Source organism: Solanum dulcamara, chromosome 2, assembly GCF_947179165.1.
Source record: "Solanum dulcamara chromosome 2, daSolDulc1.2, whole genome shotgun sequence".
NCBI classification, from domain to species: Eukaryota; Viridiplantae; Streptophyta; class Magnoliopsida; order Solanales; family Solanaceae; genus Solanum; species Solanum dulcamara.
Window position 1 is genome coordinate 4,820,569 of NC_077238.1, and position 27,998 is coordinate 4,848,566.

The window sequence follows — 27,998 nt, forward strand, 5'->3', positions numbered from 1 at the left end:
CTAGAAAAATTAATGAACTAGATACTATATAATGCTGCACTAAGAAGCACATTAGAACAACAAAAACAAAAACAAAAACAAAACTCTCCAGAAAATATGGAGAAGACTTCAAGAACTATGTTTTTGGTAGTCATCTTCTTGATCATTTCATGTGGTAATTAGTATATCTCTCTCTCCGTCTCTCTCTCTATAAATATACAATATATGTATATGTCGTAACGAGTTTTATAATGTTCAGGTGTTGAGTTAGGACATGCATGTGGAAGTATATCGGATTGTCATTGTCCAAAATGGCTTCGTCCCGTTTGTGTTAGTAGGAATTGCATATGTTTACCACCTAATACATACTCCACTGTATGTAAAGGTACGTAATATATACACTGACGATTTATATAACTTCAACAATATATGTATTTGTACTAACAAGTTTTCTGATCTTTCTTGTAGATCATGTGATGGGACAAGTGCCATGTAAGAGCAACGATGATTGTTATGATTCATGTTTATCTGAGCAGCCATTGTGTTGCGGAGGGTTTTGCCAATGTAATTAGTTAAACAAGACATATATTGAGGTCTTGAATTATATTTTAAGGAGTATCATCAATGTACTAGATAATGTTGACTTGATCAAATGAGTGTCCAATAAAGATTAATTATTATTTTTGAGTATATTTTTACTTGATAACGTTTGAGCGATCAGATTAATTGTTATTTTTGCGTGTATTTTTACTTGATAAATTTTTTGTGATCAGATAATCTGAGCTACATATTTAACATAAATAAGTTTGTTTTTAAATGAACTGAATTGAGCTAATGAAAATGTTCTTCGACTCGATAATATTGATCATCATTTATGTGAATGTGTTCGAAGATGAAGGCCACAACATCTAATTCATTGCGTAAAATTAAACAAAGTACAAGCATTTAAAAATTTAAAATAATACGTAAGGATTAAGTGTTAACATCTAATCTGCCAATTAACATACATTAGTCTTTCTATCTGTTGGAAGACTTATACATAAAACATAATCAAATGAATGCTTATAGTGTATACCTGATAAAACGATCTTTTTTTGTTGCACCAAGATACTAATAGTTATAATAAAGAGAATTTTATATGTGTCTATGTAAGAATTGAATAATATAATCTTTACTATTGAATATACTCCACTGGGATTTTAAATAGATTATTCTTATTTTTTTTGTGAGACAAATATAGCTTGTCACTTATGTAAACATCTTTAAAAATGAATTTTGCAAAATTGTTTTTTCTATATGTATTTGTACGAACTTTTCTTATTGAAATAGTGGCTTGTCCACCTTTGCTCGTGGATATAAATGTCACGATCTAAAATTTGTATCATAATGGTAACTATTTCAAACTAATGATCCATAGGTAAAAAGTTATACTCCTTTTATTGGACACCCCGTACTAAGGCCATCGTGGCGGGATCCGACGGGCCAGAATTAAAAGTGCGGTATTTTTATTATCTCTTTTTTCCCTTAAGGGTCAAAATAGATGAGGGTTATCTTATAAACCCCCCAAAAGCAGCTCTAGTCTTGGAGAGAAGGGAAGAAGGAAATTCTAGCGCAAGAAAGGCTACAACCCACGAATTTTAGGCCCATCTCCATAGTTTCTCCTTTCGGAAGTCAGGGATCGTGCTATAATCATTTTACAACTGCTTGGCGCCCAGGTAGGCTAGGTTTTCTTAATTGAGTAGTTATAAATTTGTACCTATCACTTAATATAATGTTGATTGACGGGAGATTTCATGCCTAGGCCTTCGGACAGGGAGTCTGGATGGTTAAATGATTGTCAATTGTTGCTCAGAGTGAGAATGTATTATGTGGGTCATGGTTATTATGTGAATAGTGATAGAGGTCCAATCTTTGAATATTAACCTTGGTGAAAACTGTTTAGAAGACCAATGACACTTGTGGATTAAACATAGACAATTGCTGGGTTATTAGAAGAACTTGAGACTTATGGGTTATGGACTACTGATGTATGTGTTTATACAAATAATTGTGTGTGTTCATGCTGATTATTTCCTGTGAAATGCTTGAGCAATGCGTATCATTAAAATAAAGAATGAATGTGAACGATATAGTACTGATAAATCTCATGCCATGAACTTATTTGATTACATGTGGCTGTAGGTTATGGTTTAGTCTATATCATAAAAATCCTCTTAATAATGATTGATAGTGAGTGAGTAATGTTGCAAAGTTTTCTATGCATTTAATTATTTTGGTTGGGTGATAGCTCCGAACTATGAGAGTTTGCTTTTTATCTTTCTCAAAGCAGTCTGATCAAATAGGATTGGTCTACAATCTGATAATCATGAAATCCATAATCTGTAACTTCCTCTACTAAAAGTGATGTCTTGAATACAGAAGGCTTGATGAAAATTATTAATAAAGGGAAATATAAAATGAAACTAATGAAATGACTAATTGTGAACAATTGCATTCAATGAACATATTACTTGATTGTGCAACTATGTGAACTATTCATTATTGACTGTGATTGTGTTTGTGATTGTGATATTAGATCGGGTGTCATGTTCTGACACATATATTGAATCAGGTGTCATGTACATTTCTGACACATACTAACTATTTTATCGAATGTCATATTCTGACACATATATTGAGTCGAATGTCACATACGTTCCGACACATACTATCTATTTTATCGGATGTCAAGTTCCAACACATACTAACTATTGGATCGGGTGTCATTCCTACATACTAACAGTTTGGGTATGAGTTCCATGAGAAAATCATTGTGTGGCTATCATCTGTGAATTGATCTTGGTTATATGTGTGATGACAGAGAAACTAACCCACTTATAATTGATCATGGCCATCCTGTGTAATAATTGATATGAAAGGATCGAAGATCTAAGTGTTACAATGTTGACTTTTGTATTTGAGATTCACACTGTGAAACGTTATATTGTTGTAACACCCCTGATTTTTTTTGCTAAGATGAGTCATCCTTCATATGTGTATGGAGTTGTACCGGATAATTCATAATTGTGTGAATGTGTGGAGGTTAATTCTTTAGTTTTGAAGTGTATTAAATGTGGTTTAGGGTCATAAGGAATCTCTAACACCAAACCAAGTCCAAAGACTTTCTATTGGCTAAGCTTTAGTATGAGTCCATTTTTAGATTATTTGAGGGCAAGGATTGGAGAGGAGAAAGAGTTAGGGTTCAAGGTTTCAAGCCATCCCTTCAATGTCTTGATTGTTCCTTCGATTTTCAGGTATGTAAGGCTACCCATAACGTGGATTGAGTTCATCCACATTCCCTACATCTAAAACTCTTATTGATGAGTTTGAGTTGAGGTTTAACCTAGTTCCTTTAGTCCTATTGAATTGGTCCTTCTATTGAGTTTCATATGACGATGTGTCGCGAGTATCATTATTTTTATCTCTTAAACTATTGGAACTGTTGTTCATGGCTACTTTCCATAAACACTAATTGAGTTGATGATCACAATTTTACTATGCTTTATTTTGAATGGTAATTGATGGTTTTCATCCATTGAGCAAGGTATGGTTTTTAACTGATTTAAAGCATAATTTATTAAGTTTTAAATAAGATTTTGTGAATATTTTGAAAGAGAATGAGTGTTACGCCCCGAAAGGATATCCTAGGCATGGCCGACAATTGAAAACCATTGTTGGTCCTCAAATGAACCACTTCGTCAAATTACATATTCATTCAATCATTCATGCTCGCAGCGTAAGATTTAATACAAATTTAAAAGACATTCGGATGGCTAACCAACTCAATAATTCAAAAAAGCATAATGCACTTTAAAACCAATCTCAATTCAAAGGATAGTTTGAAAACCAAACAAATGACTCAACATCATCACCATCCATCGATGAAGCCTCTATCACTATTCAGAAGGTGTCAATGACAAGTCCATGGTTATCCAAAAGAGAATACTCAAAGTAAAGGTGAAATAATATGATCCCTCCGAAAAAGCAAGGATGCCTTACCACTCTAAGAAAAGATGTAAATCTTCAATGGAGCACCTATTGATGATCTCTAGCACTTGTATCTGCATCATGAAATAATGCAGGCCAAAAGGCGTCAGTACATGAAATGTACAAGTATGTAAAATGGCAGGAAGGAGAAACAGTCAACAACACTTACCTTAATCTCATCAATCAACTTAAAGGATATGCAAGATTTTAGAATTTAGCAAGGACTTTTCAAATCGATTCAACCAGCTACAATTTCTATCAAACAATCCTATCATGCAAGATCATATACTAATTGTGAATTTCTCTAATCGACAATCATCACCTATGAGCCAGTGATGTACAACGAAGCGGTGTCGTTGCCACACCCCATCCAATACTTTGTTAGGGTAAGGGACGAATCACTATCATTGAATCCACAATCAACCAAAGTCCATCGTTTTAAAATTTAAGAGGTTTAACCCTCCATCCTACGTTGTCTAGGTAGTTCATGGGATTTGAGTTGTAACTATACTCTTACCTAAATTGGTGCTCAATACTCCTCCCAAGACTCAATGCTCATAAAACTCTATCCAATCAGTTAAATCTATTCATTTCAACAAGTCTCATTTGGACCCTTATCAATTTATTAATTCTATCACAATCAAACCTCTCAACCAATTATTCTATCCAATCAATCTCAATCACATTTTTCAAGAGTAGTTAGATATAATTTTATGACAACAATCAGTTATGTTCAATCATTTGGGTTCAATTTATGGAGACCCAAAGGACATTCTAGCTCCACTAAGGTTTCGTTCCTATTTTATGCCATTCACATTCATAGCTATCCCAATTCATGTTTTTTATTCCAATCAATACATATACATAATCATTTACAGCCAATATATAGCTACAGTTTGTGAAATAAAATATGAAAAGTAATTGTTCAAGAACTCAAGGCATGAAGATCATCAATCAATTAGTAGTATGTCAAAATATTCTATAGTTTAGGAAAATTCAAGAAAACAGTCATGGAAGGTTAAAGTCTTTCACAATTTCCATCCAACACATCTATGGGGCATATGGAAGAACTCAATCCATATTTTAGGTTAGCTTTACATACCTTATATGCTTCTAATTCTTGAGAAAGATAAAATCTTTGGAGGAAGAGATGACAAAATCAATTTCTTGAACCTTAGAGGTGTATATCCTTGAAAACCTATAGATCCATGGGTAGAAGATACTAATGGGTGTTAAGATGAAGAAATTATGAAATTTCATGGTCAAATCTTACCTTGGATGATGAATGGTCCTTGGGGAAGGTTGGTTTTCTTGAAGTTCTTGAGAGAAGAAATTTTGGGAGTGAATAAAAGGGTTAGATGATGAAGAATCTAATTTTTCTTAGTATTTAAGATTATTTATATAACTCCCCAAAGGGTTTAGGACTAAAATACCGCCTTAGAAACTAAAAATTGGCCACAATCACCGTTCTGCCGTCATCTGGGAACGGAACATCGCTTAGGTGATGGAACGTCACCCAGACCATCATAATTGGCCATAAAATCGACCATTCTACCTAAACATGACGTCTAAGGCTGACAGGCCATCACAGGTCTGTTGATCGTTACTTTTTCTATTGGCCACGACAGTGTCACACCCCGGAAGGGTACCCTAGACGTAACCGGCACTCAGAAACCATTTCTGGCTCCCAAGCGAACCACATAGCCTGATTACACATCCGTTCATTCATTCGATCAGCGGAAGACAAAAGAATAAAGAGAATATTCAGTGGGCAACTCAAACCTCAGTCTAACTCAAATAATAAAGGCCATGGGCCAACAAATTCGACTCTAATATTTGTCATTATAAATAGTTTGACAAGAATAACTCGATCGACTCATCACTATTTAGTCTATGAAGCCTCTATCACTACTATCTAATTGGTGCCAATGACATGTTCATGGCTACCTCAAATCAAAATGAAAAGGGCTAACTCGATGCAAGAATACACAGACGGTGTCCTCCGAATGTAGGGGAGGACTCACCAACACGCTGAGTGCGAATAGATCCCCAATGATGCTCCTATTGACGATCTCTCAAACCTGTCTCTGCATCATGAAACGATGCAGGCCAAATGGCGTCAGTACGTGGAATGTACTGGTATGTAAAATGGCAGAATGAAACAGACCTCAAGGAAGAATAGCAGCGGTCCAAATATCTCAAATTAAAAAGATAAGAGAGACTCAACAAGGCATCATAAGTCTAAAGTAATAATACATTTTTAGACAAAGATCAATCATATACCATACAGTCCAATCCAATCATACACAATACCGTTCAATCAACTCATTTACAATTCGATCCCTTTCAATCATGTGCAATCCGATTATATACACTCAACTCAACAATTAACTCAATAATCAAATCCAATCTAGTCACATACCATTCCATTCATTCCAATCACAATTCATCTACTCCAATCCGACCGTATACAATCTACTCAACATTCAACTCAACAATCAGCTCAAAGGACTCAACTCAGTAAATATGCAAATTAAATTATGCAACGTTTTACAATTCAACTCAAAGGACTCAACTCAATAAATATGTAACAACCCACTCAAGTGTCCTAAGTCTAACAAGAAATAGTGTAGACCGGACTAACTCATAAGCATATAGCAACTCACTCAACTCAACTGACTCAGAGTACTATCAAGACCTAAATGGGAGTTTTTCTTAACCGACAACCAACACTTATGAGCCAGTGAAGGTACAACGAAGCGACGTCGTTGCCACGCCCGTTCATACCTTACTAGGGCATGAACGACGAACCTCATGGATCCAATCCAACCAAGTCCTATAATGTCAGGACAAATCTCTCGGGGAAGCATCCGACTTAACGGTTCAATCCCCCCTACGTTTGGCAACACAGGTATTGGGTTCGAGTATGGACTGTACTCTTGCTCAATTCGATGCTCGATACTCCTCCCATGACTCCATGCTCATAAAACTCGTTCAATCATCTCAAACAAACCCTCACGGCTAGTTTCATGTGGAACATTGCCACCTCATCAACTCTGTTCTCATTTCAACTCAATTAACTCATAATGACAAGTCTCATTGGACCTTCTTTCAAATCGACTCATCTCAAATCATCAAACTCTTCTCTTTAAAAATTTATACAATCTCGACTCAATGAATGTAGAAAATGTTATGTACATCAAAATATAATTTCAACTCCTCAACTCAAACTCAAAATAAATACTTTAATGTAAAGATACTCAACTCATTTAAAGGCTCTTCATACTCAACTCATACTTAAACTCCTTTCTAAATCAAAGATGAAACTAATAATTTTTTAGACTCAAAATAGTGTATAAATAGGTTATGTAAAAAGGTTCACAAATACTTTATTTAAAGCTCCTCCTCAAGAGATAATTTATTTTTAAAATATTCCTAAGACTCCAATCAACTCAAATTATGCACATCATATACCACAAAATCACATTAGACTCCAATCCACTTCATCACATAACATCCTCATCAATATACCTCTTCATCAATCATTCTATACATATTAAATAAGCACCATTCACGTCATCCCTCACATCGTCATCAAAACATCATCATCACATCATCATCATATATTATCATTTACATCATCATCAAACATTTACTCTAAAATCCTTATTTTTTGTCCTATGTTCATTTTATAGAAGCAAAGGGACATTCTTAACTAACCAATTCATTCTTTTCATTCCAATCAATACATATATACACACAACTATCCATCTCAACCTCAAGACATTTATAACAAGAAATTTCATCTTGGGTTCATGTGAATGAAACATGAACCCATACTCTCAACAAAACTCAACTCAAGAGATTCGTCAATACCTATAAATCTATTGCAAAGATACATTTGTAGTCAATAATATGAAAATTAACTATTTAGTAACTCAAGTCATTAAAAACATCAAACAACTAATAGTACTTAAAAACATTCTATAGTTTAGGAAAACTTTCAAGAAAACCTTCTTAGAAGGTTCAACTCTTTCACAACTCCTATCCAACACATATATGGGCATATGGAAGAACTAAATCCATATTTTAGGTTAGCCTTACATACCTTGTTTGAAGACTTTGAAGGAACTTGATGTTAGGTCTTCAATGGAAGACTTGAATCCTTGAAACTCTTGAAGGCACCCTTTGTTGGAGATGGATTTGGGGAAGAAGAAGAAGAGAGAGAGAGAAGCTCCTAGGGCTTTTAGAGAGAGAGTGGGGGATGAAAAATGGTCCCAAAATGTTCAAGGATAGGGTATATGTAATTAGGGAAAAAGTCCAATTTGTCCCTCTTCAAAAATCTGAAAAATGGGCAAAAATCTTGTTGGCGCTATAGTGGCGCGTCACGCCACTGCAGCGCCAAGCCAAAATAGGCTTAAAAACCTGCACATCTAATAGTGGCGCATCGCGCCAAGCCCCAAACTACTGAGGCTATTTTCTGGCGCTATAGTGGCGTGGGGCGCCACTGGAGCACCAAGCCCAAATTTCGCCCAGGCTTGAAATTCCTGCAGTACTAGTCTGTAGTAAAATGGCCATAACTTTTGACTCCGAACTCCAAAAATTGCAATCTTGGTGGCGTTGGAAAGAAGACTCAAAGACCTTTCATTTGGTAGGTCGTGGTCCACCCAGTTCTTTATATCCTAGGAGATATGGTCATTTGAAGTTGACACTTATACTAACTCGTCCGAAAACTTAATCGATTGGAGTTCTTTGGACTCGACTTGGTGTTAGAGATCCCTTATGACCCCTAAACACATCTAACACACTTCAAATACTTAGGAATTAATCCTAACTCATATGTAGAATTACAAGTCCTCCGGTCCGAGTCTACCCACACGTGAAGAAATTTTTGATTCTTTGCGAAAAAAATTCTAGGGTGTCACAGACAACTTTGAGATAAAGTTTTAAGGCGATTTGATAGAGTTTGAAAGCATGTTTTTAAATGAAAAAGCATGATGATTAGAGATGAAATTGAGTTTTGAAAAGGGTCCAATGAGATCAGATGAGATGATTTAAATATTTTATCTGATAGATATGAGCATCACATATTTTGAGAGTAGTATTGAGAACCAATTTGGGTAAGAGTTTACATAACTCAAACCCCATAAACTACGTAACTAAATTAGGATAGAGGTTTAAACCTCTTAAGTCCCAAAATGATGGACTTTGATTGATTATGGATCCAATGATAGTGATTCATCCCTCACCTTAGCAAAGTATTGGACGAGTGTGGCAACAACACCGCTTTGTTGTACATCACTCGCTCATATGGTAATGGTTGTCGGTTAGAGAAACTCCCTAATAATGATACAAAATGAATGATTTGATTTAATTGAGATTTCATACAATTGAGTCAATTTGAAAAATTATGATGGAGTAGATTGAAAGACATTGTATATTTTTGAACTTGCATCTTTATTGAGTTATGCCATTTTTAAAGTTGAGTCCTATGAGTTGAGTTGAGTATATATGAATAGCTATTTTACATACTCGTACATTTTATGTACTGACACCATTTGGCCTGCATCGTTTCATGATGTTGATACAGGTATTAGAGATCCTCGACAGGTGCTTTGTGGAAGATCCTTTCTACTCTTAGTTTTTTGTGAGTCCTCATTGCATCCGGAGGCACTCTTGAGTTAATATTATTTATTTTGAGTATTTTCTTTAGTGTAGCCATGAGCTTGTGATTGACACTTTCTTGATAGTGATAGAGGCTTCATAGACAGATTGATGACAGTGTCGAGTAGATGTTTTGGTTTTCAAAACTATCCTTATGATATGGAGTTGATTTGAGATTTGTTTTAAATACATTATTCTTCTCGAAATGTTGATTTGGTTAGCCCACTTTAATGTCTTTTAAATTAGTCTTGAGTCTTCCGCTGAGTGATTAAATGTGTGATCGGACCAAGTGGTTGGCTTGGGGACTAGCAATGGTTTTCGAGTGCTGGACACGCCTAGGATACCCTCTCGGAGCATGAAAATTGCTCTTAAAATAATAAATTGATAATATGCTTATGTATATGCCTGTTCGGATTATGTTAAGGTTGCTAGATACGTCTGTATCATATGTATGAGACCGTAGATAAACAAGTAGAGAATAGTTGATGTGTGGTTTATAAGATTAGTGACTTAGAGTCAGATATTGATGTAGTCCTATTGGTATATATGAAAAATGGGGGATTCAAAGAGAATTCAGAGATTCTTTCTCCGGACATGTCGCTTTGGCGATGAGGCCGCCAGAGCAGATTAGGTCTTGCCATGGCGGGCAGTGCGGTTAGAAGATGAGCTTTAGTCCACATAAATGTTTCCCTCTTTCAAGTGAGATGCTAATTATTCTAGAACTAGGTGTTGGTGTGAGAGATAAATATAGTAGACTAGTTAGACAGAGTTAGTGGTGGCCCATAGTTCGAAAACTCTTCTATGTGATAGAAGGGCTAAAGCCTTGATCTGTATCATAGTTGGTAGCGGGCCAACTAGAAGGGATGAGAGTTAGGCTTGAACGACTTTAATAAGGTTAATGAGAATGATAAGAGTTTGTGTATAAAGGTTTGACGAGTGTATTTCCTTAAGTGCATGTTTTCTTTTTGTTGATTTCTTTATATTATGCGGTGGGTATTGGATTGACCGATGATACCTACCAGTACATGTTTTTTGTACTGATACTATTCTTGATATACCAATTGGCATAGTCTGGTTGCAGGATCGATGATGTTTTTTAGGTGAAGACGAAGATGATTCTCCAACAGCTTCTACTCTTTCTTTCTCGTGGTGGGAGATCTGCCATTATTCTATTTATATTATGTATTTTTAGAGGCTCTTATACCTATTTAGACTAGTATTCTTGGAGTGTTAGAATGTTTATTGTAATAAACCTTAGAGTTTTGATAATTAAATTATGGTGTATTCCTGACTCTTAGGGTTGTTATTTGTATTTTATTAAACTTTCACATGTTATTTCCATGTATGGAATTGAGGATTCTCCTACTTAAGTGTAAGAGTAGGTGCCCGCATGGCTCGGTGGATGGGGCATGTGATTAGATCTGAAAGAATTAAATAAAAGAAATCACAAAAATTTCTATTTTGTGTCTAGTATAGGCGTGTTTATGCACGTGGTATGTTTTAACTTATTTTTTTACAAGAAAATTAGTAAGGGATAAATACAAGAAAATAAGTAACAAGACCCCACATAATTTCGATGATGTTCATATGTCTTATCCCCTACATATATTTGTGCCTAAAAAATATTATCTTCATGAAATAGTGTTACTTAAATTACTGTGACTCTTCATGAAAAAATGTGTTTATTGGAAGATTTTTTTTTTCTGGGTATAAACTGAAATGAATAAGCAATAAACCAATAAATAACAATAAAAAGATCATATAAGTTGAATTAATTGTAGCATGAGTATTGACGCTATAATAATTTGGACACAAGATTCCACATATTAGGTGTATAATTAACAATTTTTCCATAATCGAAATATTGCTACTATGTCTTATCCCCTACATTATTCTTTGATGACCATCTTTCGTAGACCAATAAATTCTTTTTGACCAACCAAAATTGAAAAGATTTGAAAAGAAATTAGAAATAACACAAATATTTAAATCTTTCAATAAGTAGAAAAATTAGCAAGTCATTTATGAATTAGATACTATATAATGTTGCAATAAGAAGCACATTAGAACAACAAAAACAAAAACAAAAAAAAGACCTTCTCTTAGGCAATATGAACAAGGCTTCAAGGACTCTATTTTTGATCTTCACCTTCTTGATCATTTCATGTGGTAATTATATCTCTCTCCATCTCTCTCTATGTTGGAATTTACATAACTAGCTAGCCAATCTTCAAAAATTTATCAATATATAAAGTATATAAATACTAACGACTTTTGTAGTATTTAGATATGATATTAGGACAACAAGAAACGTTGTAAAAAAGACGCAGATTGTGTAAATTGTGCATCAAGAACTCCATATTATATTAATGGGATATGCATATGTTCATCAATACCCCCAAGATATACTCCACAGATCATGAAGGTATGCAACAATTCATATAGTAAGAGGAGTGTATTTAATTACTCGACAAAATTAAATAGTTATTTTTGCTATATATATGTTGACAATTTATATGACTAAATTCTTCAATATGTATCTGTGTATACTATCAAATTTTCTGATCTTTCATATTAATGTGATGACAGAAAAAAAGACGTGTAAGAAGATCGCAGATTGTCATATAACTTGTCTTGTTGGTCTTGTGAATGTATTTAATTTTTAAATAAAACACATATATACTCCATTCATCATGTACGAAGGTCTTGGATTTTTTTTTATGGAGCATCAATATATAAGATGATATTTACTTGATGAAATAAATGGCAATAAAGTTTTACTTTTTATATTTGCTTATGTATTATTTACTTGACAAGATTTAGTCAACATATTTAGTATGAATAAACTTACTTTAATTAGATGAACTAAATTGAACAAATAATAGTGCACATTTTTCAATATGTCGATTGCCATTTATGAACGTATACGAAAATAGAAATCACAACATCTAGTTTACAATGTAAATTCGAATATAGTATGTACAAACATTTAAAAATTTAAAATCAATGTATAGTTTAATATACTACCAATTAATATTTCCCAATTAGCTGCATCAAAATACCTATGGTCATTACATATATAATTTTATATATGTTGTACGTAAGAAATTGAATAATGTAATCTTATGTTTTAAAATGGATCATCTTTATTTTTTTTGTATATATGTTGTGTCTATTAAGTTAATTTGTATGAGAATTAAGTGAGAAGGAGAGAGGACGATATGATTGAACGAAACAATAATTAAGTGATTGTTTGACCTTGAATATTTTGTTTTTGGAGTTGCATTACATAAATCATGTTTAACTGTAAAATTCAGAAAATTTTAAAAATAAAATTATTTTTATTATCCACTCTAAATCACTCACCAAAATTCAAAAATAACTCCAGAGAATACACACATTGAAATTTGTGTAAAAGAAAGCTTTTATAAATTTAAATTGGGAATCCTCTTTATTGCAACATTATATAAGAACTAGTGAATCATATGTTGTTTGAAAAAAATAGTTGTGTTTACATAGGTCTAATTACTTCCAAAATCTATCTCCTTAAAATACTTCCTCTGTTTTAAAATATTTATCGTCCTTATTAAAAATATATATTTTAAGACGAAAGGAATATAATTCTAAAACTTTATAAAGATATTCGTACTTTGTAGAAAATTAATATACATGACTCCTAATAAACAACTACTCTCTTCTAATCAAACTTACAATGTGCCCTGCTTTAAATGAAAGCATAATTTTAATTTAATTACATGAAGTTCATATCGAAGATGCAAGAAATCTCGATATAAAGGTAATGTTGTATGTGTTGTTCATTTTTGGGATAAGATAATAAAATATGTTTAAATATAATAAATTTGTCAATTACACATATAAATTATACGAGAGTCTTATAACTTTCATAAATTATTTTTTTGTATTATTTATCATCCACCCCCTCATATTATGCGAGAGTACTATCTTCTTCTGAACTTAATTTGTTTTTAATACATGATTTAGCTTAAGTCATCTTTAGCCCCTTAAAATTGTTTGCATTATTCACTTAGACACCTCAACTCGATTTTGTACCTATTGAACATCTGTACCCTCCTGAATTTGAACTATTTAAACATTTTTTGCCTAAATGACACATTGTTTGTGATTCACATTTATTAGGCGCGTGAGGATATTAAATTAGGCGTTTTTCATTTTAAAACAATATTTCTTCTTCCTCACCTCTTTGCCATTACTTCCTCCACCACACCACAAATTTGCCGCCGCCGCCGTCGTACACGATTCTTCTTCCTCTTTTTTCTCAGTATACTTCACTTCCTTATTTCTGTCATAGCTTTTTTTTGGCCCCATTACCATTTATATTAGGATTGTCAGCAACGTCATAATCGTTCTTGTTTTTGCCACCACCGTCATTTGATTGTCCTCTGCCTTTTTTGCTATTGAAATGAACACTGTATAGTTAGTTACATTGTACAGTTAGTTAGGCCTGTACATAATTAGCTACTCAATACTGTTAGTTGAGTTTGTTAAGTCTGTTACAATATGTTAGATTGAGTCTAATTAACATTAGTTTGTTACAGATCACATGTATTAATAGGACCTCACTGTGAATCAATGATTAAGTCGGTAAATACAATTTCTACTGTTTCACTCATTTCTTCTTTTCTCTCTCAATCATTTCATCCTAGTTAGGTTGTTTACTTTCAATATGGTATCAGATCTTTAGGCAACAATGGAGATCTAGCTGGAGAATGAAGCACCTTGAGACAATTTCACTTCCACAGAATTAAGAAGCTCGAAAAAGCAGTAGAGTGCCGACCTTGATTTTTATCAGAAAAATTTGAGAGACATCAAATCGATTCATTTAGGAAATGGAGAATGCAGCTAACGCATCAGCACCTTGAGTCATAAACAACAAGCTCCAGCTCGATATCCAATCGATAGATTACAGACATTCATCCCAAAAATTCCATATATCTGCATCCATCTCACACTTCAGGTAGTATTTTAATCTCTCAGCAACTTACTGGAATTGAAAACTATACTGGATGGAGTAATTCTATGAGAGTAGCATTATTAGCAAAGAATAAAATTGACTTCATTGATGGACAATGCCATAAGGATCATTACAAAGGAGATATAGAACATGAGTGGGAGAGACGCAATGCTTTTGTGTTGTCATGGATTACTAATTCAGTTTCAAAGGAATTGACAAATTGATTAATGTTTTCTTCAAATGCACATAACGTATGGAAGGATTTAAAGGAGAGATTTGATAAAAGAAATTTAACTAGGATATATCAAATCCACCGAGAAATCAGTACAATGATCCAGGGTACTTTTACTGTATCTGAGTATTATTCAAAATTGAGAAACCTTTGGGATGAATATGCATCACTAGTTCCTTTGCCTGTTTGTGAATGCGATAAGTATAGCACATGGAGAGACAGAAGCTCATACAATTTTTAATGGGACTCAATGATAATTTCACTCAATCGAGGAGTCAAATTCTCATGACAGTGCTAGTACCAAGTTTAAATCAAGCATACAACATGATAATGCAAGATGAAAGCCAGAGGATGCAATTCAGTGTTATATCTAATTGTGTGTTACCTTTACAAAAACTCAACCTTACTGATCATACTGCATTAGCCTCAGTATAGAACAACAAAGTCCAGCAAAACATAAATAACACAGATTTATATTATGATCACTGTCATCTAAGAAATCACACAAGGGCTAATTGTTACAGGTTGATTGGATATCCTCAAAACTATAAATTTACAAAGAAAAAAGATATTGATGATAGGAACAACAAGGGGAAGCATTATGAAAATGCCAGGTCACAAAACTTTGGAGGAAATAGAAGAACTCAAGTTAATCACGTGAATCATGTTGAAGGATTTGAAGTAGGAAAATTCAATATTCCTAATATATCATCTTTTCAACCTATGCCAACTTTTACTCCTAATTAGTACAATCATCTGCTGAAAATGATAGATAAGGAGACTGTTGTATCTCAGGAAGCTATTGTCAACATGACAGGTATACATTATAACTTTTCCTTTACTCAAAAGACACTTGATGTTTGGCTACCTGCATGTAATGATACATCTCCTTGGATTGTGGACACTAGTACTACTGATCATATGATGTCTAGCTTGGATACATTAATAAATTCAACTCATGTTCCTCTCAATTCTAGCAATGTACATTTACCAAATGGCCAAACTACTGCTATTACTCATACTGGCTCCATTTCACTCTTTGACAACACTGACATTCAACATGTTCTTTATATTCCTAATTTTGCTTATAACCTTTTATTCCAAACTTACTAAAGAGCTAAATTGTTGTTCTTCATTCTATCCTCATTTCTGTCTTTTTCAAGACCTTTATAATGGCAAGGGGTGAGGAATTGATAAAGAAGAAGGAGGTTTCTATATACTTTCATCTTCCAAGAAGCCATCAATTGCCACTGAACTTCATTCAACAACCTCTTCTACATCAAATTCATCACTTCAACTTCAAACTGAATCTTTCATTTGGCATCTCAGACTTGGCCATGCTCCTGCTGCTATCATTCAAAAGATTGATTCATTAAAGTTTTTGTTATATTTGCAGAATAAAGCTTTTTATTCATGTCATGTTTGTCCCCTTGCAGGACAAACTAAGTTGCCTTTTCCAACTAGTGTCACACAATCTGTAACTCCTTTTGAACTTTTACACATGGATGTACGGGGACCTTATAAACAATACACTTATAATGGTCATAAGTACTTTTTTACTATTGTTGATGACTATTCAAGAATGACCTAGATATTTTTGATGAGATATAAAAGTGAAGTAATCAACTTTATCTCAGCTTTCTTTACTCTTGTTAAAACTCAATTGTTAAAATTGTTAGATCAGATAATGGTCTTGAATTTTACAACAATCAATGTTACAATCTTTTTTCTTCACTTGGCATTATTCATCAAAGCACCTGTGTACATACACCTCAGCAAAATGGCATTGCTGAGAAAAAACACAGGCATCTACTTGAAATGGCAAGAGCTCTTCGATTTCAAACCCATATTCCCTTAAAGTTTTGGGGTGAATGTGTTCTTACAGCCACATTTCTTATAAACAGATTACTTTCTTCTGTCCAAGAGGGTAAGTCTCCTTATGAAGTCTTTCATAAACATCCTCATAATCTCAGTTCCCTCAAAGTGTTTGGTTGTCTATGTTATGCAAGCAACACATCCCTCACTGATAAACTTGCCCCTAAAGTCATCCCTTCTGTTTTCATGGGCTATTCTAATACTCATAAAGGTTACAAAATATACAATATTGCTACTGGCACTTTCTTTGTGAGCAGGGATATTTCCTTTAGAGAATCTATATTTCCTTTCACCTATCCTAAACATACTTTCCTAGAATCTCTTCCTCTATCCCATACCTCTTCTTTTCATCTTATACCACCTTCTTTCCCTTATACCGTTGAAGATATTTTCCCTCAACCTTCATGCCACCTCTTCACCCTCCTCTATTCCACATTCTCCCTTTCCATCTTTTCCTACTTCAGATTCTCCTGCTACACTTTTCTCAAAGAAAGAGGAAAGGTTGGCAGTTCAGGCTTCAGATGGAATTCTACCTCTCTTTCATGTTCTATTTCATTTGTCCTTCTTATGCCTCAGAGAAAATCTACCAAAACCATTAAACCTCCCATATGGCACATTGATTATGTCACAACTCCTAAAATACTCCATCATATCTCTAATTCTATGATTTATGCCCATGTTACTCCTTCTTATAAATCCTATCTCTCCACCTTCTCATCCACTATATCTGACCCATATTCTTTTGAACAAGCTTCTAAGGATAGTGATTAGATCCAACATATGGACCAAAAGATTCAGGCATTAAGTGACTATCATACCTAGGAGATTGTGGATTTACCCTCAAGAAAGACTCTCATTGGGTGTAGGTGGGTATATAAAGTTAAAAACAAGGCTGATGGCAGTGTTGAGAGGTACAAAGCTAGACATGTGGCCAAGGGGTTAACTCAATAGGAAGGCTTAGATTATCATGATACCTTCTCCCCTGTGGTCAAAATATTGACTGTAAGGTGTGTTGTTGCTTTAGCTGCTCAATCCTGTTGGCCTATCTTTCAAATGGATGTGTATAATGCCTTTCTTTAAGGAGATTTACTAGAGGAGGTTTACATGACACTGCCACCTGGATTTGGTAGTCGGGGGAGACAAAAGTTTGTAGACTACTCAAATCTATATATGGATTGAAACAAGCCAGCAAATAGTGGAATTTGAAACTAACTATTGCTCTCACACACTCAGGCTTTACTCAAACCAAGTAAGATTATTCATTATTCACCAAAACAGACACTATTGGTGGTATTGTGATCATACTTGTGTATATAGATGATCTTCTAATCACTGGAAATAGTGATTCATTGATTCAGCAAGCTAAGGACATTATGCATCACAACTTCAAAATGAAAGACCTAGGGGAGTTAAGATACTTCCTAGGAATTGAATTCGCAAGATCCAAGAAAGGAATACTGATGAATCAAAGGAAATATGCCTTAGAGTTAATATCAGAATATGGCTTGGCTGGAGGGAAAACAAATACAACACCATTTGAGCAAAATCAGAAGCTTACAAGTATAGAGTATGATAATCAATTCAATATCACAGGTGATGTTAAATTAGAAGATAGAAGAACATATCAAAGGTTGATTGAGAGATTACTGTACTTAGCTATGACAAGACCAGATATTTTTTTTGATGTCCAACACCTAAGTCAGTTTATGCATGCACCTAAGAAATCACATTATGATGCAACATTACATGTAGTAAGGTACATTAAAAAACAATCTAGATTGGGATTAATAATGAGTAGCAAAAAGTCAATGAAGATAAATGCCTTTTGTGATGCTGATTGGGCATCATGCTTGTTATCCAGAAAATCTGTGACAGGTTTTGGAATAAAGTTTGGGGATTCTTTGGTTTCGTAGAAGTCGAAAAAACAAAGCACTATTTCCAGAAGTTCAGCAGAAGCTTAATATAGGAGTATGCTACCATTGTTGCAGAGCTAGTTTGGTTGCAAGTATTGTTACAAGAAACTAGAGCTCAAGTTGAATTACCTATGAACTTGCACTGTGATAACAAAGCAGCAATGTAAATAGCCTCAAATTCAATGTATCATGACGTACAAAGCACATAGAAATAGATTGTCCTTTCATTAGGGAAAGACTACAAGAAGGCATGATCAAGACTGAATACATAGCAAGTAGGGAACAAATGGCAGATGTATTTACCAAGGCTTTAGGGAAACAACTTCACAGTGACATGTTGTGCAAGCTAGGAATGCTGGACATATTCCACCACCCAACTTGAGGGGGAGTATTGAAATGAACATTGTATAGTTAGTTACATTGTATAGTTAGTTAGGTCTGTACATAGTTGGTTACTCAATACTGTTAGTTGAGTTTGTTAAGTCTGTTAGAATTTGTTAGAGTGAGTCTAATTAACATTAGTTAGTTACAGATCACATATATAAATAAGACCTCACTATGAATCAATGATTAAGTCGGTAAATACAATTTCTACTGTTTCACTCATTTTTTCTTTTTCTCTCAATCATTCTTTCCTAGTTAGGTTGTTTACTTTCAACACTTGCCACCCTTTTGAGTGGATCTTTGCCTTGACTTTGATTTCTCCATTAAATTGATGTACATTTCTGTTAATTTTGTGGAAAAAATTTTATGTTCATTTTTTGCTTTGCTCAAATTTTGTAATAGTGTTTTGATTGTTATGAATATATTGTTTTGACTTTAAATTGATCTTTATTTGTGGAAGGATTTTCATGTATATATTTGATTGTTGTGCATACAAGCGCTTTTACTAGGTCCAAAACTGAGGATTTTAATGATTTACTTCCTTTATTTCAACATAAATAAACTCCTGACACTTTTTTACGATTTGATGAATGAATTTTTTTAAGTCTAAAAATTTGTAAAAAAAAATTTCCTCCAAAATTACTCTTCGTTTTAATGGGTTTTATTGACTATCTCTAGTTTTAAGGAAAGTTTGGGAAGAAGCAAAATGGTGATATTGACAAATTATCATTAATTAATGTCTTTAATTAACCTTCTTAAGACATGTGTCACATTACAAAATTTTGTTTATTTTAAAATGGAGAGAATATTTAATTTGATTCTTTCAAAACTAAGCCGATAAGACCTCATTGTTTCTCATATCTCAAACACAACAAAGTACAAAATTCAAATTTTGAGTAATATTTCATGCCCCTAGGGTATATTAGATGCAAATAACATATTTTTCAGTTGTAAAAAGGACCAAAAAAATCATGTTTCATTAAAATATATACTACAGAAAATAAAATGAAAATATGCATCCGCTTATAAAGGGGTTGAGAGTTGAGAGACAATGAAGCTTGATCAATTTGGATTAAAAGAATTAAATGAAAAAAGACATTAAAATTTCCACTATTTTTTATGTAGTATAGACGTATTTATGCATATAATATATTTTAACTTGTTTTCTTGCCAGATAATAAAGAGGTAAATAATATTTTAAAAAATAGGCTCATGATAATGATAGGACCCTCATAATTTAAGTGCAATTAATAATTTCACCCTAATTTGGATGTATTAATTCTATGCCTTTACATTTTCTTTGACTAACCTTCCATTGACCAAAAAATCCTTTTTGACCAACTAAACAAATTTCAAGATTTGGAAAGAAATTGCAAATAACATGATTATATAAAATCTCTTAATAAATAGAAAAATAAGCATGCTATTAATGAATTCAATACTATATAATGTTGCAATAGGAAGCACACTAAAATAATAATAAAAAAGGCTTTCTCTTAGGCAATATGGACAAAGCTTCAAGGACTCAAGTGTTTTTGGTAGTCACCTTATTGATCATTTCATGTGGTTCGTATATTTCTCTATTCTCTCTCTCCAAAAATTTATCGAGGAATTAAGATTTTTTTGCCATTTACAAAATGAATTTTAAAAAATGACATTTGTGGATCTCTTATATGTAAAATTGAAAATCTCTCATAAAAATGACATAAATTTTTTTAAAAATAATATGTAAGTGACCTACAAAACTAATTCTCTCAAATTTATCGATATACTAATGAGCTCGATCATATTTTTTAGGTGAGGTGATAGGACAACATTGTATTATTAGAACAGATTGTAATTATTTGACATGCGATAAGGGGTTGCCAACTTGTATTGAAGGGACTTGCCTATGTTTAAAACTCAATACCATTTATAAAGGTACGTAACAATTTAAGATAATATTTTTTGCTTACGTATCCAACATGTTTTATATATTTGTGCAAGATATTAACAAGCTAATTTTTGTGATCTAACAGGACAGAGGTGTAAGAAAGTAGAAGACTGTCATATAAATTGCAAGGGTGGGGATCCATTTTGTGTAGAAGGGACTTGTGTATGTACTTGATTAAAACAAGGCATATATATATATTATAATATATATACTCCATTGATCATATATGGAAGTCTTGAGTTATATTTTAAGGAACAATATTGTATAAGATAATGTTTACTTAAATGGCAATAAAGTTTATGCTCTATATTGGATCGATCTCGAGTTATTTATGAATATGATTTTTGGAGGTGTCAAATAAACAAATTGCGCGCTAAATTTGAATGTTTTAAGGTTAGCTTTGTTAAGAATTGTACAACAACAACAATAACAATAATACTCATTCCATTAAAACACAATTGCTTATACAAATGGCTCTATCTTGAGTTTGCAATAATCATTCCACCAAAACACAATTTACTTAAAAGAATTGTTCTATCTTAAGAGATCACAACACAAAAACAATCAAAGAATCTGTACAATGTATTCCAACACAAGTACTATAATCTAACCAACAACAACTCGAGGATGTCGTTTCTTTTGTCAAAAAAATATAATCCTAATGTTGAAAGTAATAAGACGAGGATTGCCATGACAATGTACCTGTGTTGGTGTTGCTTTGCTTGTAGCTGAACCTCCGTCTCTTCTGAATTGAGAACTATATTAGTCTCTTCATTTGTCAAAACGGAAGACTTACTGCTTTGATCAGTCGGTTTATCAGGAGGTAATTCGTTGATCACCTGAATCGGAGTACCAAAATCCTCTATTAGGATTATAGAATGAAGTCAACGTCTTTATGAAGCAAACACAAACATGATCACAATTGGAACAAGCAGATTACGGTCATTAAAGATCAATTATAAGTTGAAGGAACTTTACTCCTTTATTAACAAGTTTCCGTTAAAGAGAAGACACCGAAGAAAACACTAGTATTAAAATATGTAACATGTTTATATTGTTTGAACATTAGATAGAATGTGAACCATCAATAAAGAAAGCAAATATTCAAGATTTAGCTTTTACAGATTAGATGACATAGAGCAAGGTCACTAATCTTCAGAACCATAATCTATTACATGCTGCTAGTTTCTGAGGTTCGTGAGGTCAGTCTCAGGCATAATGAGCATTTTTAGACTACTCTTTTTAATAACCGATAGATCCTAGAGGGCCAGTGGCACGTGGTTTGAAACTCGGTGGATAGTGTGACCGCCACTCCACCCTTCACTTACATACCAGGTTTTGGTCTCATGCAGGGTTCGAACCTGTGACACACATTCACAATCCACACATCATAAGTTGTGCTCTCACTCTTACCAGTAGAACAAAGCCTTGGGGCTATCTTTGGTATAATTTCTATCAGTGGCTATAGTCATAAGACCCTTTTTTAAAGTGGAAATGAGGGAGGGGATTACAAGGTGGGGAATCGAACCCTCACCAACAAGACTAAAAAACAAGGCTTTTAATTCTAAGGCTAAGACTAAAAATCATATCATGCTATTGTCTTTAAGTGGCATACATTGTAACATACATATTTAGGAAGTTCTGAATGACTAAAAGAAAATAAATACCTGGGAGCTTTTCAGTGAGGATTCTGTTTGCAGTTCACGAGAACTGTCTGTAGCGGCAGCGATTGTTGAGGCAACTCTAGTAGATGACAACCTAGTATCATCACCTCCATTCTCAAGTACATTTATGGACGGTTGCTCATTCGTTGACTCCAACTTCCTGATCAATGATTTGTTTTCCTTGGCCAAACAAAAAATCTGCCACGGAAAAAACAAAAAATTGTTTACAATCGCTTCTAACTTTTGAATTTCCACTCAGAAAGCAACAGAATAAGATAACTAAAGCACCTGTTTTTGTACTCGCTCTCTTTCGATAGCCAGTTGCATGACCAAATCCATTATAAAGCTGGTTTTGATGTTAATGTCTTTCGCACTAGCAAGTTTCTCAACACTAACTTGATTCAAAGAAGTCTCCAATCCTTCGACTCTTGATCTTAGAAACTCTACTTCTTGGGTAAGTTCTAAATTAGCTTCCGACAAAATAAGGCACTGTTCCTCTGCATGTTCAGTCTTGCTTTCGGCTTTTAAGACCGTTTGTTTTAGCTCATCGATTAAGGTTTCCATATCCCAAATGGCAGAATATAGCATATTCTGTTGTTCTTGACCTGCTTCGGACGATGTCTTAGCATTTTGTAGCTGAAGTTCTAATTCCCTGACCTGCTTCTCGAGAATGCTAACTCTTTTAGCATTACTTTCATTACTACTCTTGAGAAAATCCAACTCTTCGTGCAGTTCCAAGTTTGTTTCTGTCAAATGTGCAACCTTTTCCTCTGCACTTTCAGCCTTATGTTCTGCAATATCGATGTCTTCTTTCTGAGATTCTACGATACATTCCAGTTCTTTAAGCCGCTCTTCGCTTACTTCATTCAGTTCATTTGCTTTCAGTAATTTAGACTCGGATTCTTTCAACTTATCTTCTGAAAGTTTTAGCCTGTCCCTTAAAGAGGTTACTTCGGTATTTTCAGCAGCAAGTTGTTTGTTGCAGCTATTAAGGTTTTGTATGGTAATATCTTTGGCATTTATCTGTCCTATGCAATTATCGATCTTCGATGTGAAATCATTCTCTCGTTGAAGTGAACCGTTCAAATTGAAGTTAACAATCTGTAATCGGCCCACCATCTCTCTGGAAATTCCCATTAGTACCTCTGCTGCATTTTCTGACTCTAAGAACCTACCCCATATAACCTCTGCACCCTCTTCCATGCACAGAGCTACTTGCTCAGTTAACCGGAGTTTCAGCTTTAGATCATCTTCATTTTGTTTAAGTAGAGTCAACTTCTTCTCGAGGTCTAGCTCTCTTTCGAGTGATTTTTCCAGCATTCTTAATATACGTCTTTGCTCAACTGTCTGCGCGTGTGGCTTCAATTGTCTTGCTGAAAAATTATTAATTTCTGATAAATCCAAACTCATCCTATATCTCCCTGGTAATACATGAACCAGAAAAAGATGTAATGTCTTTGACATGTTAGTAAAGAAAGGAAGAAAACGTGCTCGTGAACCTAATAAGTTTCACAACTTACATTCATTTTGGTCGAAAGCTAATGAGGTCATCTGCAATTTGGCAAGCTGCATCTTCATTTCTAGGACACGTTCCTTCGATTGTCTCAATAACTCTTCAGTATCATGAAATTTATTCTCCATTATCACATGTAACTCACTAAATTCTCTGCGTGTAGGTATCTTTTGCCTCGCTTCAACGACCAGGTCTTGAAGAGTGCCTAAGAAATTGTCCAGTTGTCTTATCTCAGAGTTTAAAATTGCTGATAAGTGATCCAACGTCAGTACTTTCTCGATTGAGTCAGGAGAAATCTCATCATTCTCTAAAGAAATTGCTTCAACTTCATTTTCGCAGGCCTTAACACGCATCAAAAGATTGTCAAGATTCGTCAACTTCTCATCAGAATACACAAGGTCCAAATCTATTCTACTCAATATTTCCATGGAACTCCTCATCTCTTCCATGTCCTTGGCTTCACTTGAGTGATTTTCAATCAACAAGGTTTCCATTACTTGTGGATCGATAATATCAGTAGTACGGACAGCCAATTCTTCAATTGCCATTGATCAGCACTTCTGAAAGGGCAGCTGCAAATGGGAAGGGAAGCATCACGAGATGAAAATGCAGGCGCATACAGCATACTTATTAAAGAGAACAGTCCAAATGAATATGTAGGAAGCTAAGAAGAAAAAGAGAACTTGTAGGGATGTATAGAAAAGCTGAGGTATATATATAAGCTTATATTCGTTAAATTGCACCTTCTGTATATGTCTGGTACTCTAATACGTGCCAAGGCAATTGGTTAGCTATAGATAGTTTTGAGTAATTTAACAGAAACACCTTTCTTTTATAATAGTACAGTGTTAAAATATACACAAGTCAACTTTTGATACGAAGAGAATAACCTAAAAGAAAGATAAAAAGATTTTGAGAGGATGAAAGGTAAGCAGGACGTTAAAACAAAAGAGATCATCTCCACGCTTACACGGATGTACAAATGCTTGAAAATTTTACACCATGAGCCTTTTTTACAGCAAAAATGATATCTCCAAGCATTTCAGATTTCTAAGAGATATAAGAAACATAACATGTTCTGAGCCCTCAAGTTTGTCTAGAATAAAGGTGTGTTACATTATTGTATCGTCCAACCCCATAACATCTTTGATCCAACCGATGGAACTAATCAGTCGATTATTTACAGATAATCAATCTGAATTTTTCACTCATGCTTCAGCCATACCTTCATGACTTTATTAGGACTTCCTCATTGTTCAATTCCTTTCTTTCCTTCACACAATCTTTTCACTTTCTCCTCACAATTAAACAGAACAGGTGCAAAACTGAATATTGAACGAGATTGTGCAACAGTCTGTTAGCTCTGTGTTCTTCGAGAAAATATCGAAATAGCTAGATAACCATGAAGAAGATTCAAATCTCAAACTTGGGATTAGAGAAAAAAGGCGCCTAATTAGCTAAAGTGATAACAAGGACTATTGAAAAAGTTCATCTACCTACAGTACATTAAAGTTGTATCCAAGTATTTATAGACATCAAATTGCTTATGTTTGTTGAGAATTCGACCACACAACTTCCGTTCTATATATCTACTAAACAAGAAATCATACAAAATGTCAACACAAGCTATTTTAGTTTGTTGTGAGGTGGAACTTTCACTAACGGAATTCACTATACAAAGAAGTAGACACACGAAGAAGGCAAGGGGATTCAACATATACTATATGAACTTAAAAATAATTTTGATCTTATATATACAACGTAATCTAACAGTTAAGGGGGCCCTAGCTCCGCCTATGTCTGCACTTAGTAACTTCATCTTTATATTTCACACGAGAAACCTAATGTAGAACATGGAGCTTCTAAGTACTTATAGCCTCATATTAACAGTGGCAACATGTAAATGTTAAGAGAGAATCCTATTTAACTTTCTCCATGCTCAAAACACAGAAATTGTTGTTCCCATCTCTTGTTTTAGTGAAAGTTGAAGGCTTTTCCACAAGAAATTTATGTACAAACACTAAACAAGAAAACTTCCCGCCCTTTTTTATTTCTCTTAGTGACTCGAACTTACCGCCTTAGGGTTAAAGTCCAAAGAGTGTTTACCATCCGAGCAACCCTGCTTGTCCTTAAACATTATATCAACCAAAACACTATAATTACACAAAAGTAAGTAATTCTCAAATACTTCTCCAATCTATGAAAAACAAGTCCAAACATAACTTTCATAAACTATTGCAATGTCTTAAAGAACCAATAAAGCTTCAATTTTTCAAGGAAAACAGAACAAGATTTAACTTCCTCCATGCTCAAAACACAGAAATTGTTGTGCCCCTCTCTTGTTTTAGTGAAAGCTCAAGGCTTTTCCACAATAAATTATGTACAAATATTAAATTATATCAACCAAAACGCTACAATTACACAAAAGTAAGTAAGATTCTCAAACACTTCTCTAAATTATGAAACAAGTCAAATAAAGCTTCAATTTTTATTTTTTTTCAAGAACAAGATTTTCACTACATACCTTATTGTGAATATAAAAATGGCTCTCTCTCATTCAATTAGCTTTCCTTTTTTTTTTTTCCATAACTTGAATAGAGTGGCAAAGAATTTTATGATCTACAAAGGGGTCAACTTTAAGATATTTTGGCTCATGAGGGTTGGTGGTTAAAGTGTTACTAACGTGGGTCCCACAACATTCAGACCAACCAATCACATATCTCCACGTCAGCAACAAGAGAAAAAAGAGACAAATATCAGATGATGACCTTCATTAATTCTTGGTCACAAGAAAGAAACCATTTTTTTGACAGAAGAAACTTTAATGTTCATCTTCTGCAATTGGGATTTCTTGATTTTCTGAAAGAATTTTTAAAAAAATTATATATAAAAATTCAAGGAAAGTAAAGAAAAAAGGAGAAAAATTTGAGTGGAAAAGGAAATGATTATTGGAGGAGCGCACGTTGAGTAGTGGTGGTGGGGATATAGGTGTTTTAGTACCAAAAATTAATAATTGAGGTCCAAACAATAATACGTACAAAATAATGCTAAAATCAAGGCTAAGATGGTTTTTTTTTTGTCTCATCTCGCGTCTAATATTTGGTTTGGAATTTGATTAATTTAGATTCGTACAAAAAAATAAATAGTCTTTTTATTAAAAATAATTTCATATTCAGAATACAAACTCCAAATAGCTGATTAAAAAAGGAGTAGTATTTGCCACTCTAATTTTCATCACAACTTTTGATGGTGACTCAAATATTGTCAATTACTTCTAATTATTAGGACTCATTTATCTTGCAATTAAGAGCATAATAATGAAATTATTTAGTCGCTATACTTTTTTATTTGTAGATATTTGATTCATTGAATTAAAAGTAAATTATATGGGAGTATAATATAAAATATGTGTTCGATTTTATAATAAGTGAACTTAAATAAATCTTTTGTTTTTAATTTAATCATTTTCTAAAAACAAGAATTTTTTGGGTTAGATTAATTCAGAAAATTCTACTTTTTAGAGTAAAGAGTTTTGCTGTCAAAACCAACTCTATATTGGCAACTTATACTCAAAATATGTAATTAAAAATAAAAAAATATTTATCGTTCCATCATAATTCACATTGGAGGGTGGCTCCAATGTTGTTGATTACTTTTAAGTTTTGACTAGTAGGGCTTGTTTGGCTTGCAACTAAGTTACCCGGGCATTGTAAGAATATAACAATATTAAAATTAAATAATAACAGAATAATTTAGCAACTATGCTTTTTTGGGCAAATATTTGATTCATTGCATTAAAAATATATGAAGGATAATATTGAA

General features: G+C 33.6%; 1 protein-coding gene across 2 annotated transcripts; it reads right to left on the reverse strand.

The window, feature by feature from the left end:
* Positions 1-3,805: 3,805 nt before the first annotated feature.
* Positions 3,806-27,022, reverse strand: LOC129880037 (WPP domain-interacting tail-anchored protein 2). 2 transcript variants are annotated; one of them, XM_055953858.1, is made up of 6 exons: positions 26,701-27,022; positions 24,184-24,748; positions 22,952-24,084; positions 22,667-22,861; positions 21,702-21,838; positions 3,806-4,079 (listed from the first exon to the last, which is right to left on the reverse strand). In XM_055953858.1, exons 2-6 carry the CDS (start codon positions 24,722-24,724, stop codon positions 4,067-4,069), a joined length of 2,019 nt encoding a protein of 672 aa, XP_055809833.1. In that variant the 5' UTR covers positions 24,725-24,748; positions 26,701-27,022; the 3' UTR covers positions 3,806-4,066. The 2 variants fall into 2 exon arrangements, with proteins under 2 accessions (XP_055809833.1, XP_055809832.1); XM_055953857.1 differs by lacking the exon at positions 3,806-4,079 and having other exon boundaries at positions 21,427-21,838.
* Positions 27,023-27,998: the final 976 nt, after the last annotated feature.

Excerpts from the sequence above, each read along its gene's own strand:
- LOC129880037 (XM_055953857.1), bottom strand. The coding sequence starts at position 24,724 with ATGGCAATTGAAGAATTGGCTGTCCGTACTACTGATATTATCGATCCA. Across the intron at positions 24,085-24,183 it reads AGCTTTCGACCAAAATGAAT|GGAGATATAGGATGAGTTTG; the intron begins GTAAGTTGTGAA and ends ATGTATTACCAG. Across the intron at positions 22,862-22,951 it reads GAGAGCGAGTACAAAAACAG|ATTTTTTGTTTGGCCAAGGA; the intron begins GTGCTTTAGTTA and ends TTTCCGTGGCAG.